Source organism: Glandiceps talaboti, chromosome 8, assembly GCF_964340395.1.
Source record: "Glandiceps talaboti chromosome 8, keGlaTala1.1, whole genome shotgun sequence".
NCBI lineage: Eukaryota > Metazoa > Hemichordata > Enteropneusta > Spengelidae > Glandiceps > Glandiceps talaboti.
The window spans coordinates 22,236,628-22,253,892 of NC_135556.1; the positions used below are offsets into that span (position 1 = coordinate 22,236,628).

A 17,265-nucleotide genomic window follows, 5' to 3' on the forward strand; every position below is an offset into this window, starting at 1 on the left:
TTTTAAACCAACATTCTTACATGCATAAAATGATAATGACCAATTTTTCTAGAGCTCTACCAAACACATTTTTTCTGAACTAAATTTTAATCCTTGTCCAAATTGGACATATTAAGTGGACTCAATGTAAATTTGTCTGAAAAGTAAAAATGAGATCTATAAAAAAAGTTGCAGAAAATGAAAAATGTTAGTCATCAGGTTTTGGCAGGAAAGGTGCTGGTAGGTTAAGTTTTGAAATACATGACAAGGAATCTCTATTAATCCTCATTTCAACTTACTATATTCAATATAGTTGCCATACTCTTCTACAACCACCCTGTGCTATAAGTATGGCTTATCACTGACTTAATATTAGCCTAAGGGTTCTTTATAACATGACTTATTTAATGCTAGCCTAGGGAGTCTTTATAACATGACTGATTTAATGCTAGCCTAAAGGGCCTTCCAAACCGACTGATTTAATGTTAGCCTAAGGGGTCTCTATAACCTGCCAAGACTCAGTCGGTTGGAGCCAGCATAATAGTGATTAAGTACATGACAAACTACTATACCAAAGTGAATAGTAACATACCTTAATGTACGGTATCCCTGCTGTGAGAATCTGGCAACCAAAACCTAACTAAACAACAAGCTTAGTTTCTTACCAGCAAATACTTTATAAATCTGGTAAGGTATCAGTATTTTACAATATTATAAAGTGATATTACAGATAAATGAATGACATCAAGTGGCTGTATAAACTGATATTTATTGAACCACTAGTGGACTTGATGATTGTATGATCCCAGTTTATTACTGTAATTGTTTATTTTATATATAGTATTCAATTCCCTAGACTAGTCAATGATCTATCACCGATCAGTCATGAAATGTGGCATATATCAAGTGTTTGTACTTACCAGTCAAGAAATGTGGCATATATACGTACATACATAGATACATACATACATACATACATACATACAAATACACACACACACACACACACACACACACACATATACATACATACATACATACATACATACATACATACATACATACATACATACATACATACATTACATACATACATACATACATACATACATACATACATACATACATACATACATACATACATACATACATACATACATACATACATACATACATACATACATACATACATACATACATACATACATACATACATACATACATACATACATACATACATACATACATACATACATACATACATACATACATACATACATACATACATACATACATACATACATACATACATACATACATACATACATACATACATACATACATACATACATACATACATACATACATACATATACAATATACATACAACGAATTCAGAAAGGCTACTAACCCATAACTATATTCCCAGTCCTTTAGCCATACATAATTGTACCTTTGTAATAATTTCTTCATCTTACTTACTGCTACAGCAGTTAATAATTTCAGATAAAATTAAACAGTTGAATACTATCATTCTTTGTCAAGTACATTGTACAGTAATAAAATCGAGAATGTACCATACATTTGTAATTATTTAGCAATTTATAATCTTAGATGAAAGTGTAAAACTCATCACTATTATGTTGTAGGAATATCTCATCAAATAGATATGATCACATTGATCACAAATAGATATGATCATAATTGGTATATACAGCTATCCATGTTGGACATCTACTACATGCTAAGCTATCATGACTTTCATTCATTCACTTGGTGACGCACAGTCTGTTGTATGCTAATGACCAGCTTGAAGGCATACCCAGCTTTAACTAACAATAGAGATTATGATACAACACAAAGCCACATTGACAGCTGTGCCAGTATAACCATTAAAATCCACATACATGTGACCCTGACCTCAGAAACTGACAATAACTCAATGGATCTGGTATGCCTATGGTATGGTGGAGTACAGTATAGGGTGGTATTCCCTTACACACAGAAAAGACATTCATCACTTAGCGATGTCTAGGAATGGTATTTGAGTTAGACCATTATTGCCATGTGTACACTATCACACGGAGTTGACATTTACAAAATATAATGTGTTCCTTATACCTGCAGGGATAGAAGTCCCTCAACAAATAGCACTTTTAACACAGACATCAACCGTCTGTTAGGTATACCACACTGTAAACACAGTACAGTCTGCTCTTCACACAAAATCTCAAATCTATGAAATGATATATTTTTGAGGGACTTAATTTTCGCTCAAAAGAGAAATTAGCTTAGATTATCATGTTCTTGCCTTATCTCTGTGTACCTAGACCTTCTTTTTATTCGTTTAGGAAGGTATGGAAGGCAACAATGTGTAAACAGTTAGTATGCTAGACACTTGGCTATCTGGCCCAGCAATGTCTGTCAAGCCAGTGTGTCAAGTCAAATAGACTGCCAGGCCATGTAGTCAAGTCAGATAGCCCAGTTCCCAGGTTAGTAAAACGTATTATCAATGGCAAGGTCATTTTTATTTTATTGAAATAATCACTCCAGTAAAAGAGTGAAATCAATTCAAAATGTTGATTTAGTATTTCATACAACTTTAACTTTTTTCCCAGAAAGTGTGTAAGTCTGAGCTATATGCCACTATCCTTGGCACAGAACTTTCAAAATCTTGTTTTCAATGATATCAGCAAATTCTGGCAGTTATGTTCTGACATTTAGCACTGAATTTTGACAGGTAACTCTTATCTGTCCTTAATTAACAGAACAGATGGCTTATTGAAGTTTTAAAACTTCTTGCAATTTCTTGAACTATTATGAAAACAGTAGTAAGTTTTAAATTGAACTCTTGATACTTTTTGAAATATGATGTCAAATATGTGAATTCCATTACTTAATTGACTAACATATAAACTTACTTGACCATCACAGACAGACTAATTTACATATGTAGCTCATTGATAAAACAACTAACATGTAAAGTTACTTGACCATTAGATAGACTAATTTACATATGTCGCTCATTGATAAAACAACTAACATGTAAAGTTACTTGACCATTAGATAGACTAATTTACATATGTCGCTCATTGATAAAACAACTAACATGTAAAGTTACTTGACCATTAGATAGACTAATTTACATATGTCGCTCATTGATAAAACAACTAACATGTAAAGTTACTTGACCATTAGATAGACTAATTTACATATGTCGCTCATTGATAAAACAACTAACATGTAAAGTTACTTGACCATTAGATAGACTAATTTACATATGTCGCTCATTGATAAAACCACTAACATGTAAATTTACTTGACCTTAACAGATAGACTAATTTACATATGTAGCTCATTGATAAAACTATGAATGCCTATGAATGTCAATTATAGATAAATCGACAAGCATGTAAGTTTACTTGATCTTAGCAACACAGACCATAGAAACACTGAATAGGATCAGACAGTTGTCACTACACAATAAACAATATATACCTTCAATATATTCTCCACATCAGCTTGGCTTCCTTCCCCTTGCTCACCAGCGGATAACTCCGTCTGCAAAATAAAATAGTGATAAAAGTAATGAAATAAGATACAGAAATACCCAAGTACTTTGAGGTGAATAGTAAAGCTTTAAATCTGATTAAGGTGATAGAAGGAAGTTGATAGAATTGCTTCATCCTTTCACTGAATGCAATAGCTATTATCTCAATCATTTCCTTGCACTCAACTGTACTTCCCTGACAATTGTGCAATGCTTGAAAATCAATGTAATGTTAATTTGTCGCAAGATTTGTAACTTCATCAATTTCCCCAGATTGGATTGCAGCTGACAGCTACAAGGCAATAAACTGTGTTGTTAGAAGACCCTGATTTTAATAAAAATACACAATACATATTACATTCAAATGTATTAAACTGTGTGATCCTTTTAAATAGAGTATTTGCTATGTAGAGATTTGGTATGGGTTCCTTGAATACAAACAAGTTTGTTATGTAGAGATTTGGTATGGGTTCCTTGAATACAAACAAGTTTGCTATGTAGAGATTTGGTATGGGTTCCTTGAATACAAACAAGTTTGTTATGTAGAGATTTGGTATGGGTTCCTTGAATACAAACAAGTTTGCTATGTAGAGATTTGGTATGGGTTCCTTGAATACAAACAAGTTTGTTATGTAGAGATTTGGTATGGGTTCCTTGAATACAAACAAGTTTGTTATGTAGAGATTTGGTATGGTTTCCTTGAATACAAACAAGTTTGTTATGTAGAGATTTGGTATGGGTTCCTTGAATACAAACAAGTTTGCTGTGTAGAGATTTGGTATGGGTTCCTTGAATACAAACAAGTTTGCTGTGTAGAGATTTGGTATGGGTTCCCTGAATACAAACATGTTTGCTATGTAGAGATTTGGTATGGGTTCCTTGAATACAAACAAGTTTGTTATGTAGAGATTTGGTATGGGTTCCTTGAATACAAACAAGTTTGTTATGTAGAGATTTGGTATGGGTTCCTTGAATACAAACATGTTTGCTATGTAGAGATTTGGTATGGGTTCCTTGAATACAAACAAGTTTGCTGTGTAGAGATTTGGTATGGGTTCCTTGAATACAAACAAGTTTGCTGTGTAGAGATTTGGTATGGGTTCCTTGAATACAAACAAGTTTGCTGTGTAGAGATTTGGTATGGGTTCCTTGAATACAAACAAGTTTGCTATGTAGAGATTTGGTATGGGTTCCTTGAATACAAACATGTTTGCTATGTAGAGATTTGGTATGGGTTCCTTGAATACAAACATGTTTGCTATGTAGAGATTTGGTATGGGTTCCTTGAATACAAACATGTTTGCTATGTAGAGATTTGGTATGGGTTCCTTGAATACAAACAAGTTTGCTATGTAGAGATTTGGTATGGGTTCCTTGAATACAAACAAGTTTGCTGTGTAGAGATTTGGTATGGGTTCCTTGAATACAAACAAGTTTGCTATGTAGAGATTTGGTATGGGTTCCTTGAATACAAACAAGTTTGCTATGTAGAGATTTGGTATGGTTTCCTTGAATACAAACATGTTTGTTATGTAGAGATTTGGTACGGTTCTCCTGAATACAAACCAGTTTGCTATGAGTACAAATGTTATATGGGCTCCCTCAATAAAAAAGGTTGCTGTGTGTACAAATTTGATATAGTTCCCTAAAGTTAAACGCAAACAAATTTGATAATGGTTCCCTAAACACAAACAAGTTCGCTGCATATATTTCACATGGGTTCCATAAATACACACATAAACTGACTTCTAATTACTTGAAGCATTACTAAGTGAAAGTGTAATAGACAGCACACTTGATGTGTTTTGCAATGTAAATTAATCTACTAAGTATTTCATCAACTCATTAAAAGGTTAATGGCAAATCAATTATTTAGTCATTTATCCTTGACAAAATCAATCAGGTGGTCAATCCATCAAAACAGAAAAACACTTCAATCAACAACATTTTACAGACACTAACAAAATAGTAACTACATGTATTTCTAGGTCATTGTACAAAATAATATCTTTACAAATTACAATGATAGAGCTATATTATAATTTATACACTGTAAAACAGTAACGAAACATTCCATGTAAACTTTATGAAATGTGCAAGATTTATATTATTTTTAGAAAAATTTTACAGAAATTTTATCAACAGAATCCAACATTCCAATTATAAGATATTTGAAAATGCATAATGATAATTGAATATGATTATTCTGAGCATTCTCTTTAATTGTATAATTTAGGTAGCCATTAACAAAATACCCATTCTGGTAACACATTCTCCTGAGGTCTAAGTACATCATGACATTCTGTGTAAGTATTTGTGTTTGTTACTATAACCATAGCAACTATCCTGCTATTATCCATGTTGTAACAACCAAATATACACAAATCCCCCACAACAATTGAAAGGTTACAAACTCTAGAGGGCGCCCTCCATAGGTGACACACTTTGGCATACTTGTGAATTAATCTTCATATTTCGCCAGATAGATTGTATTTCACTTCACCTGTGAGTCATCGTAGACGACATTAATCTAACTTTCCTAGTCTGTCTTTAAACACAAGGTGGATGACTTCTGGTGCTGTCATGGTTTTTACAATCAATTTCATGCCACCATCAATCTCTCCACTCTATTACATATTGGCACATATCTCCATCTATGAATTATTCCTTTCAATTTTATCCCAATATTTCATATTCATTAAAGTCTTATGATTCAATAATATTTTTTTTAAAGTAACGACGTTTTGACCACTTCACATAAACTATACAACTGCAGATAAAAATGTCACGGCTGAAATGAGGCCTAATAAATAATAATTTATTTCACAAATATTATGAATTTATCATCATCATACTAAATGCTGAATTATCTATTTTGCACCATCATAAATATTTAAAAGATCAAAACACAACACGATATGAATGTGAAATACTCAAAACAACATCTTTAGAAGGTATCTGCTAAAAAATATACATTTTGGTACAATTTCCAAAATTTATGACGTTATTTTCATAGAGTACATATTATGCTTTGATGTATTTGTATGGAAAGCCACAACTGACTTAAGTGTGCAATTACTATTATTGTATGTGCAAATACTATGTTATTATGTGCATTCAATAGTTTATTATGTGCTTACCTTAAATTATTATGTGCATACTGTATTATTCTATGTACAGTTACTATTACTATATGTGCAAACACTATGTTATTATGTGCATTAAATAGTTTATTATGTACAGTTACTATTATTGTATGTGCAAACACTATGTTAGTATGTGCATTTAATAGTTTATTATGTACAGTTACTATTATTGTATGTGCAAACACTATGTTAGTATGTGCATTTAATAGTTTATTATGTACAGTTATTATTATTGTATGTGCAAACACTATGTTATTATGTGCATTGAATAGTTTATGTACAGTTAGTGTTATTGTATGTGCAAACACTATGTTATTATGTGCATTAAATAGTTTATTATGTGCAAATCTTAAGTTATTATGTGCATACTGTATTATTATATGTACAGTTACTATTATTATATGCGCTAACACTATGTTATTATGTGCAAATCTTAAGTTATTATGTGCATACTGTATTATTATATGTACAGTTACTATTATTATATGTGCTAACACTATGTTATTATGTGCATTAAATAGTTTATTATGTGCAAATCTTAAGTTATTATGTGCATACTGTATTATTATATGTACAGTTACTATTATTATATGCGCTAACACTATGTTATTATGTGCAAATCTTAAGTTATTATGTGCATACTGTATTATTATATGTACAGTTACTATTATTATATGTGCTAACACTATGTTATTATGTGCATTAAATAGTTTATTATGTGCAAATCTTAAGTTATTATGTGCATACTGTATTATTATATGTACAGTTACTATTATTATATGCGCTAACACTATGTTATTATGTGCAAATCTTAAGTTATTATGTGCATACTGTATTATTATATGTACAGTTACTATTATTATATGTGCTAACACTATGTTATTATGTGCATTAAATATTTTATTATGTGCAAATCTTAAGTTATTATGTGCATACTGTATTATTATATGTACAGTTACTATTATTATATGCGCTAACACTATGTTATTATGTGCAAATCTTAAGTTATTATGTGCATACTGTATTATTATATGTACAGTTACTATTATTATATGCGGTAACACTACGTCGTTATGTGCATACAGTAGTTTATTAAGGGCTTTCGTTAAGATCCCCCGCTAGAGGGCACACTTTCTCGCCGATTCAAACACGCACGCGCAGACTCGAGTTGCTGTTGTGTTATCCTTTTGTGAGCACGTCCCGTCGTCGTCTAGTCTGTCATGGAGTCCCACGTCTGTTCTGTCAGATTTAGGTCTGTCAGCTTTCACAGCACGTTTCTTGACAGAGGGAGTCACTTTCTCTCATGTGCTCGACATGACTGAGGAAAATTTAATAAGTTTTGGTGTCTTTGGGGCGGGCCGGGCCTGGGAGCTGACAGGGGGTCCAACTCGTGCGGCAACTAGATCGCCTCGTGACGTCTAGATCGAGATCTACCGTAACTAAGGGGAGAACCGTTTGATTTCTGGGGGGGGGGGGGTATGGAGGAAGTAGGTATGGGAGCAAATTTTTTTCCCAGTCAGAGTGACAGCAATTTTTTTTTCTACTGTCAGTCCTGCATCAATTTTTTTTTCAAATGGAGTAGCAGTGCAATTTTTTTTTTAATTAATCATTAAGTTTGAATGCGTTGTTCATACTTATACCACGTCACAATGGTTCACAACTGTACCTCTAAATAACTTGTTCTGTGCAAGTAGAAGAATTAGCAGTTAGTATGAAAGACGTCTGTCTACGTTAAATTACAACTTTAAATTATAGAACAGTTCCAAAATCAACTCTGATCAGTACTAAACTTGCTTTTCTTTGAATCAGTCAATTCCTGTAAGTTCTCAGGGAAGATATTATTTTTTGTATTTCGTTATATTTGTTGTTCCTCAATTTTCATTCTCAACTTGAGAAAGATTTATTTGTACATCTTTATAAGAGATTTATATTGAAAGAAAAATATATTGATTTTAACACTAGTTTATTGACTCCTGTCTTGTTTTTTAAATTGTCTTAATTTACAGAAACCAAATAGTCCCCTTCAGATATTGACTGTGTCATTGAGATATTGCAACAAAAATCCTGAAATATGTTTTCTTGGGTCAGAAAAGGAAAGGAAAACTTATTAAATTTTCCTCAGTCATGTCGAGCACATGAGAGAAAGTGACTCCCTTTGTCAAGAAACGTGCTGTGAAAGCTGACAGACCTAAATCTGACAGAACAGACGTGGGACTCCATGACAGACGACGACGGGACGTGCTCACAAAAGGATAACACAACAGCAACTCGAGTCTGCGCGTGCGTGATTGAATCGGCGAGAAAGTGTGCCCTCTAGCGGGGGATCTTAACGAAAGCCCTTAATAAACTACTGTATGCACATAACGACGTAGTGTTACCGCATATAATAATAGTAACTGTACATATAATAATACAGTATGCACATAATAACTTAAGATTTGCACATAATAACATAGTGTTAGCGCATATAATAATAGTAACTGTACATATAATAATACAGTATGCACATAATAACTTAAGATTTGCACATAATAAAATATTTAATGCACATAATAACATAGTGTTAGCGCATATAATAATAGTAACTGTACATATAATAATACAGTATGCACATAATAAAATATTTAATGCACATAATAACATAGTGTTAGCGCATATAATAATAGTAACTGTACATATAATAATACAGTATGCACATAATAAACTATTAAATGCACATAATAACATAGTGTTAGCGCATATAATAATAGTAACTGTACATATAATAATACAGTATGCACATAATAACTTAATATTTGCACATAATAAAATATTTAATGCACATAATAACATAGTGTTAGCGCATATAATAATAGTAACTGTACATATAATAATACAGTATGCACATAATAAACTATTAAATGCACATAATAACATAGTGTTAGCGCATATAATAATAGTAACTGTACATATAATAATACAGTATGCACATAATAACTTAATATTTGCACATAATAAAATATTTAATGCACATAATAACATAGTGTTAGCGCATATAATAATAGTAACTGTACATAGAATAATACAGTATGCACATAATAACTTAAGATTTGCACATAATAAAATATTTAATGCACATAATAACATAGTGTTAGCGCATATAATAATAGTAACTGTACATATAATAATACAGTATGCACATAATAACTTAAGATTTGCACATAATAAAATATTTAATGCACATAATAACATAGTATTTGCTCATACAATAATAGTAATTGCACACTTAAGTCAGCTGTGGCTTTCCATATATTTGCATTGTGATATACACACATATCCTTAACAACCTAATATATGAACACATCGTCATTTTGGTATTTTTACTCCTTTTTTTTAATTTCCTCAGTTTAAGTACACGGAACTTGTACTAAAGCACATATTTACATGGGGATAAACCACAATCCCAAACAACTGAAATATGTTCATAAATATACGATCAAGTGTTATATTTTATCCTTTTTCTGTGCCTTTTTATGACACCTGTACAAAATTTATCAGGTCGTTAAAGTGTAGCTTGATGTGAAAATTGAGAAACAGTACAAATCTCTTGAGACGTAGCTGAAGTCCTACAACACTTGTGATCAATAAATTCTGATGGCATGTTAAGTGTACTTTGAAGACAGACAGTGAATGTAGGGCACAAAGACAGATGCAAGAAGTACAGTACACACAACAAGGCTATCATGTCACATGGCTGAAAACTGAACATGTATTTTTAGTATCACTAAATTACTGCTATGATCACTTGCGTGACTTTCGAATCGTATGTACTGGGAAACCTACTTCTGTTGGATATACAACTCAATATGTGTGATATACATAAAGTAAACTGTTATAATGATGGCTGCCATTGCCATCAAAAAGAGAACTACCACACATTTGATGATAACAGAGTATACTACAGTGCTCTCAATGATAATATGCAACAATACTATTATTAAAATAATACTGTCTGAGTGCAACATAACAAAAGAAACAAAATGAATGGTCATGGATTCTAGGTTCAGACTTATTAATGAAAATTTCTACTCAAAAAAAAAAAGTCAAAAAATTTTTTTTGTAACTGTGAGTAGAAATTTCATTGCTGTAATAAAAAACAAAAGCTCATTTTATGTAAATTATTTTGTTATTTTCAAGAAGTTCTAAGGTTAAAAAGTCTTTTCAGGTGTTGTAAGTTTTAGGAACTATGGTGACAGAGGTAGGGAGCTCATGTTACACTCACAACCTGACATACATGTATATTTCCACACCCTGAAGGTAAAACATGGTGAAAAAAAGTGCAATGCTCCAAATCTTGTGTACACTTTACCTACTTACTGCACTTGTGGAAGCCAGTACATTACATGTATAAATGCCTGGGGATAAACCAGCCTAATAACTTGAATAACACACTAGATAGTGTATACTGATATTAATTGCATCCAATGATGTAGAACAAATATACTGATATAATACAATATCTCTACATCATAGAACAAACATTGCAATGAAGCATAAATCTGAAAGTATACCTCACTAATGATAATTTGTATGACATAAAAATAAGGCCACCTAATTATTATTCAGATTTACAATATCACAAAGCATTATTATATAAACAACAAGTAGAATCTCACTATCATGCAAAAAGTAAAATTTTCAAATCCAATACTCTGGACAGATGCACATGAAACACTTCTTAAACATGCACTAGCTGCAACTTGAACATTCTTTTCCAGCAAATAACCACATATATATTCATTAAAAATTGGTCAGTTACTTATAAAGATATTGTATCTGTTATTAGTGGTCAATATTATCTGTAGGTAGTGTACTGGCAAGTTTAAATCTTGAGCTTAAGCTCGGTTTTGAATCTGTCATCATGTCTAAACTGTACTGGTTGTAACTGGAGTATCATGTTTCAATCAGACAACCCATATTACATATATTCATGAATAGAATGTTGTTAAAATACCAATAATCAGGCATTGTCCATGTTAATCAATGGTCGATATTATCCAAAAGTAATACAGAAACGGATTGAAATGTTTACCCACCCAGATGACGCAACACTGTTCATGGTGTATGATATTATGAGCAACTTATTGTACCTAATATAACATGTTCCAGTTACAGCTAAAGCAGCCTTAACTAGTTAGATTCAACATTATTTTAACTGGACAAAGTGAATACACCTACACATGTACACGGCTGAATCCTATCATGATTTGTTTATTCTGATTACAGAAATAAAAATGGTAGGTTTAGCCATACATAAACTACCTAGTCATCTGTAGCATTTATTTCATTTAATTCACCCCTGTCACCAGATTATATGATACTCCATGAAAAACATGTGATTTTAAAATCACAATTATATCAATATTGTTCATTTTGAAAATAGTCTGAGCTATTAATATGTTAACTATACATTAGGATAAAAGTAATATTATTGTAAGAATCTCTCTAATCGTGCCCAGTATGTCATCTTTCCAGCTAGACCAAAATATGTCTTTCTATAATATGTCTTTTTGTACCAATTAGGCCGCTTTCTAACCAGCCTCACAATATGTCTGTAATAACCTGCCTAATAACGCCAAGTACATCTTTCCATCAGTTCTTAAAAGATCTCCTCCTATAACAATATGTGAGCACGCCATCTTTCCAACCAGCCTAATATGTCTAATAGTAACAGTGCAAAGTACATGTGTATGCCATCTTTCCAATCAGAGCCAAATTGCGTCTCTCTATATTAATAATCTGCAATTAAGCCTCTTTCTAACCAATCCCACAATGTCTGTAATTATCTGCCTTATAATGCCAAGTAGACCATCTTTCCAACCAGCCCTATAATATGTGCCAAGTGTGCCCACTTTCGAACCAGCCCATAATATGTGCCAAGTGTGCCCACTTTCAAACAGCCCATAATATGTGCCAAGTGTGTCCTCATTCCATCCCATCTGAGGTTATTGCTGTCCTTCCATAATAAATTGAATACTTCCTGTCATAAGTCATGAGATAAAGACACTTCCTTAGCTGTCATTTCACTGAATTATATTTCCTATGGGTGATTACCTATTGCCTCCTCTAGGTCCTCTCATAGGGGATTACATACTATAAAATTAAATACATCAGTGTTTTTTCTAAGTACTGTAATATACACTTCACAACAGCTACCGATAGTACCTTTAATACTACACTCAACCTTTCCCTTTCCAAAATAATTAATTTGATAAGATTTGATCATAAAGTTATCTTGGGTGTACAAACCTTAATTTATCATAATTTTATCATATATGAGTACTAAGTCATATTTTAATTGAAAAGAACTCGACCAACTACATCATTCAATTAACTAATTAATTAAAATCAACTAATTGGCAATAATGACATAAAAATGTAATTAATACACAGGATGTATTATAAATGAGATAATTATCACAATATTAGTTAAAACTGGTTGTTTACATCCTCAACTGCAATTAAGAAAATATATCCCATAAGCATATACAAGGTTAGGATCTAGTCTTCATATTATTGAATAAATTGGCGGTCATAAACACATTATTTGTGACCCATAGCTGTTTTAAACCGTCACTTGTACAGTTTTAACACTCATACATATTGATGTAATTATTATTCCGCTATACATACATTTTGTACCCACACCACATATTCATATCTTGAATAATTTTCTCCTTGCCTAATTTATTTATTTTTACCTGCGGTAGCAACGTCTCAATTCTCCAACACTCACTTCGACTCCACGGAAACATTCAAGGAGGAAGTATATTAATCAGTGCACATTAAAACAATTCAACATGGTAATAAAATCTCCCCGGAAGAATACTTGAACTGTTTGCCTCAATAAAGTCGCATTACAACCGCCATCCAAGACTGAGCACGTAATGAACACCGTCTAGTGTGGTTATATATACATTGGCGAGTCGATAGATATTCCCCCAATTGAATCGAATCAAGGACTACACAGCTAAGCTGCCTCTGCTAGATCCCAGTCTCTGTCACCAGCTAGATCCATAAAGCCTAACACCATGAGGAAATGTAAACAAAGCAGTCAGGGATGGTTGGAAGTCACGTCACACAGGTACATATGTCCACACACGAGTCTAGTCCTTGTCATACACGCAGTAGACAGTGAAAGACTTGGCATGGCAGTAATTTGTAAACTGTGTACTGTAGGAGCTGTAAACTCAGCCAGGCTTAATCACGTCAGCAACAAAGAGTGACGTCAGAGCAGTGCTACTTCACTTAAACGAGCTGCCATTGTTAACTGGATACGCTACAGCTACATGTTGTGCATCCACTAATTTCTATGTTTTAGGTCAGACTGCCTACGTCATGGTTTAAAAGTAACATACACTCCATATACGGTTGATTCTACCATTAAACATGCCCAAAATGAGTAGTTTAAATAAATAGTTATCCACCGGTAAACTGTTCAGTTATACACAGTGAATTATTAGCAGTGTAAAATCAATATATGAGTGACATTAACACAAAATCACTTCTTTAAACATTTCTCTTTTATTATTTTGCTATAGCATTTGAGATGTTTCTGAAGGCAGTTTCACAACAAATTTATCTTTTATTTAAACATATCAATACCTCATTATCAAATTAACTTTACATTGTCAGACATTTTTATGTTTTCACAACTAAATTACTATAATTGCATTGTGGTATAACAATGACACATCTATCTATCTATCTATCTATCTATCTAATATATAGATCGCTCAAAGCGTGAAACTCTGAGTAACGACTTATTACATCCTTATTCATTTGAATTATGTCTAGATACAAAGATGTATATAGATATGGATAAATAATATCGTACATATATATAACCTCAGTGTAAAGTTATATATATATATCTTTCTTGGTTCTAACTTGGAGTTTATATATATATATATATATATATATATATATATATATATATATATATATATATATATATATATATATATATATATATATATATATATATATATATATATATATATATATATATATATATATATATATATATATATACATATATATATATATATATATATATATATATATATATATATATATATATATATATATTATTTTGTACTTTCTAAACTATAATATACTTATACATCATGTCACATCAATACCCACACCCAGAACACTGTGAGGTTAATTTTCATTCATTCATTCGTTTATGCAAATTAAATTATGATCATTGTTGTGGTATTCAAATAATATGATAATGACTGTCATAGATGAAGAATAACTTCTGCAATAATTGAATACAAGACTAGCTATCAAGTTGCAACATTGCTTTTTTTTCATCGGAATATTCCCATATTATAGGGATATCAATCCTGCTTTTTTCTACTTGTAGTTTTTTTCTGTGCAAACAAATACCCTACATGCAATACTGAGAACCCTATATTATGACAAGGTGTCATATAACATCTAAATTTCTGGCCTCATATCTTGCACTGTATCAATATTACAATATTCATTAAACTCTCATCTTTATCTACACGTAAATGTTCTATTCACGATGCACTGTGCTAATCCCATACTAGTTTCTATATTTATCAGGTGCCAGTGTAAAAAAAATAAACAAAAAGTTTTAACTTTTATCTCCCTTTCCGCCTACGTTCCACTCACTAACTATAAATGTCAATCACGTGTTATGAACTGATGCCCAAACAGTATATGACATGATATAAACAGATGTTCCACAACTATTAGTATGATTACTATACAAAGTTTATCTACCATGTCAACATTACCTGGGTTTCATTATTTTTATACGACATAAGTTGTGAATATTTCCTGTTTATGTGTTTTCAAATCTATGAATATAAACAGAGAAACTTTTCACAAAGTATTTGTACAATCTGACATATGGATTAACTGGTTTACTCAGTGTTTCATTTTGCTTGGGTCAGCAAAACGCAGACCGTAGCCGAGTTACATCATAATTACAGTAGTCTCATTACAATATGCGTAGTCTATTCTTTTTATCCTTTTTTAACGTATAGTAAAACGGACAAATCCTAATGAAAATCTAGCTAAATCTCCTGCTGGGGAAGGGATGAACAGTGCATATCAGTTGTAATCCAACAATATATTTGATGAAAATGGTTAAAACACCAATAATTATACATGTTAACTAGAAGTCAAGTTTATCCATAGGTAGTATAGTAACCGGTCGAGATCATGATAATACTGTGGTGGTGGTGATTTTAGGGTACGGATCAACAAATCAATTTGCTAGGATTTATTGGACCATATTATGCATACAGCCATTGTAATATGTTTACCAACAGGTGATTTAAGACTGTTTGGGGTGTACGATATTGGAAAGGCATCATCATATCTAACAAAGTAGTTTTAAAAAAAAACCATTCCAATTAGTACACCTTTCATTTATGGACAAAGTTCAAATCAACAGGTAAAAGGAAATTGTCTTTAATCTTAGTGATTATGAACTGGTTTTCACTCAAAACTTTTTCATAAACTTTACTTCAAATGTAATATGCAACTAACTTGAAAAAGTACAAATACACAAATACCAACAGGGATATAGCTGTTCAAATGTGAAGACCGCAATTATCTACAAACGATATCCATGAATCTCTCCACCGATACAAATATACTGGTTGAAACAAGGAATTTTTAAACAAATTTCTGAGAAAGTAACCAACAAAACATTGCAGAGTAGCCTTCTATTTTTAGTCAGCTACCATCCCTTACTTATGTCCCTGACCAACCAATGTATACATCTATTTGTATATCAGCAGACACCATTCCTGATATATTGCATAATCAAAACAATTGCCTTAAATTAAAAGGTTTTTGTGTTTACAACTTTGTACATGTGCATATACATGTCTTACGTGCATTGCGATTGTTCCTCGTAGGCACTGCCGTTCACAAAACAAGGCTACAGTGTGCAGCTAGCCACCCACATCACTATTTCCAGCAAATTGCTAATGTAATTGTAAGCAGTGTAATTTGTTGTTGGGTTTTTACACTATAGACATACACCTGTACTCCAGTATTGAGACTAACTAACAATTTGCAAACCACGCATCGGAGTCTGTCGAAATAAAAGACTAACTAACAATTTGCAACCACGCACCATGCAGTGTGATTTTACATCACAAGATCAAATGACATGTCAATTCAAGCAATAGGTAAACACATAGGGCTTTATCAAAGTCTAAACCATGCCCTCATGCTTAATTACTTTCCATGAATCTGCCAGCCATAACTACTAATGTGTTCAACCCAGCAGCTGCAACACTCAATGTGTAGCAACACACAAACAAATAGTCTATTCTGAACGTTATCATCATAAATTCCCATCAAAATTACTATTCATACCAAGTGGTGAAATTTAAGCCATGGAGTTTATGTAATTTTTGCAACAAATTTTTGTAAAATTAATTTCACTTCATACAGTGAAGGTTGACTTGACCATTGTTCTTCTACTTAAGTGTATAAAACAGCATGCATTATCATCCTGAGTGGTACGGTTCTGTATACAGCCATAAGCATACC

At 32.1% G+C, this 17,265-nt stretch overlaps 1 protein-coding gene across 1 annotated transcript in view; it reads right to left on the reverse strand.

Moving 5' to 3' along the window:
* LOC144439381 (uncharacterized) overlaps positions 1 to 17,265 on the reverse strand; it is a 177,060-nt gene that overhangs the window by 122,455 nt on the left and 37,340 nt on the right. Inside the window, exon 4 of the mRNA XM_078128668.1 lies at positions 3,478 to 3,540. Coding sequence (XP_077984794.1) covers positions 3,478 to 3,540 — 63 coding nt within the window. The remainder of the gene's footprint in view (positions 1 to 3,477; positions 3,541 to 17,265) is intronic.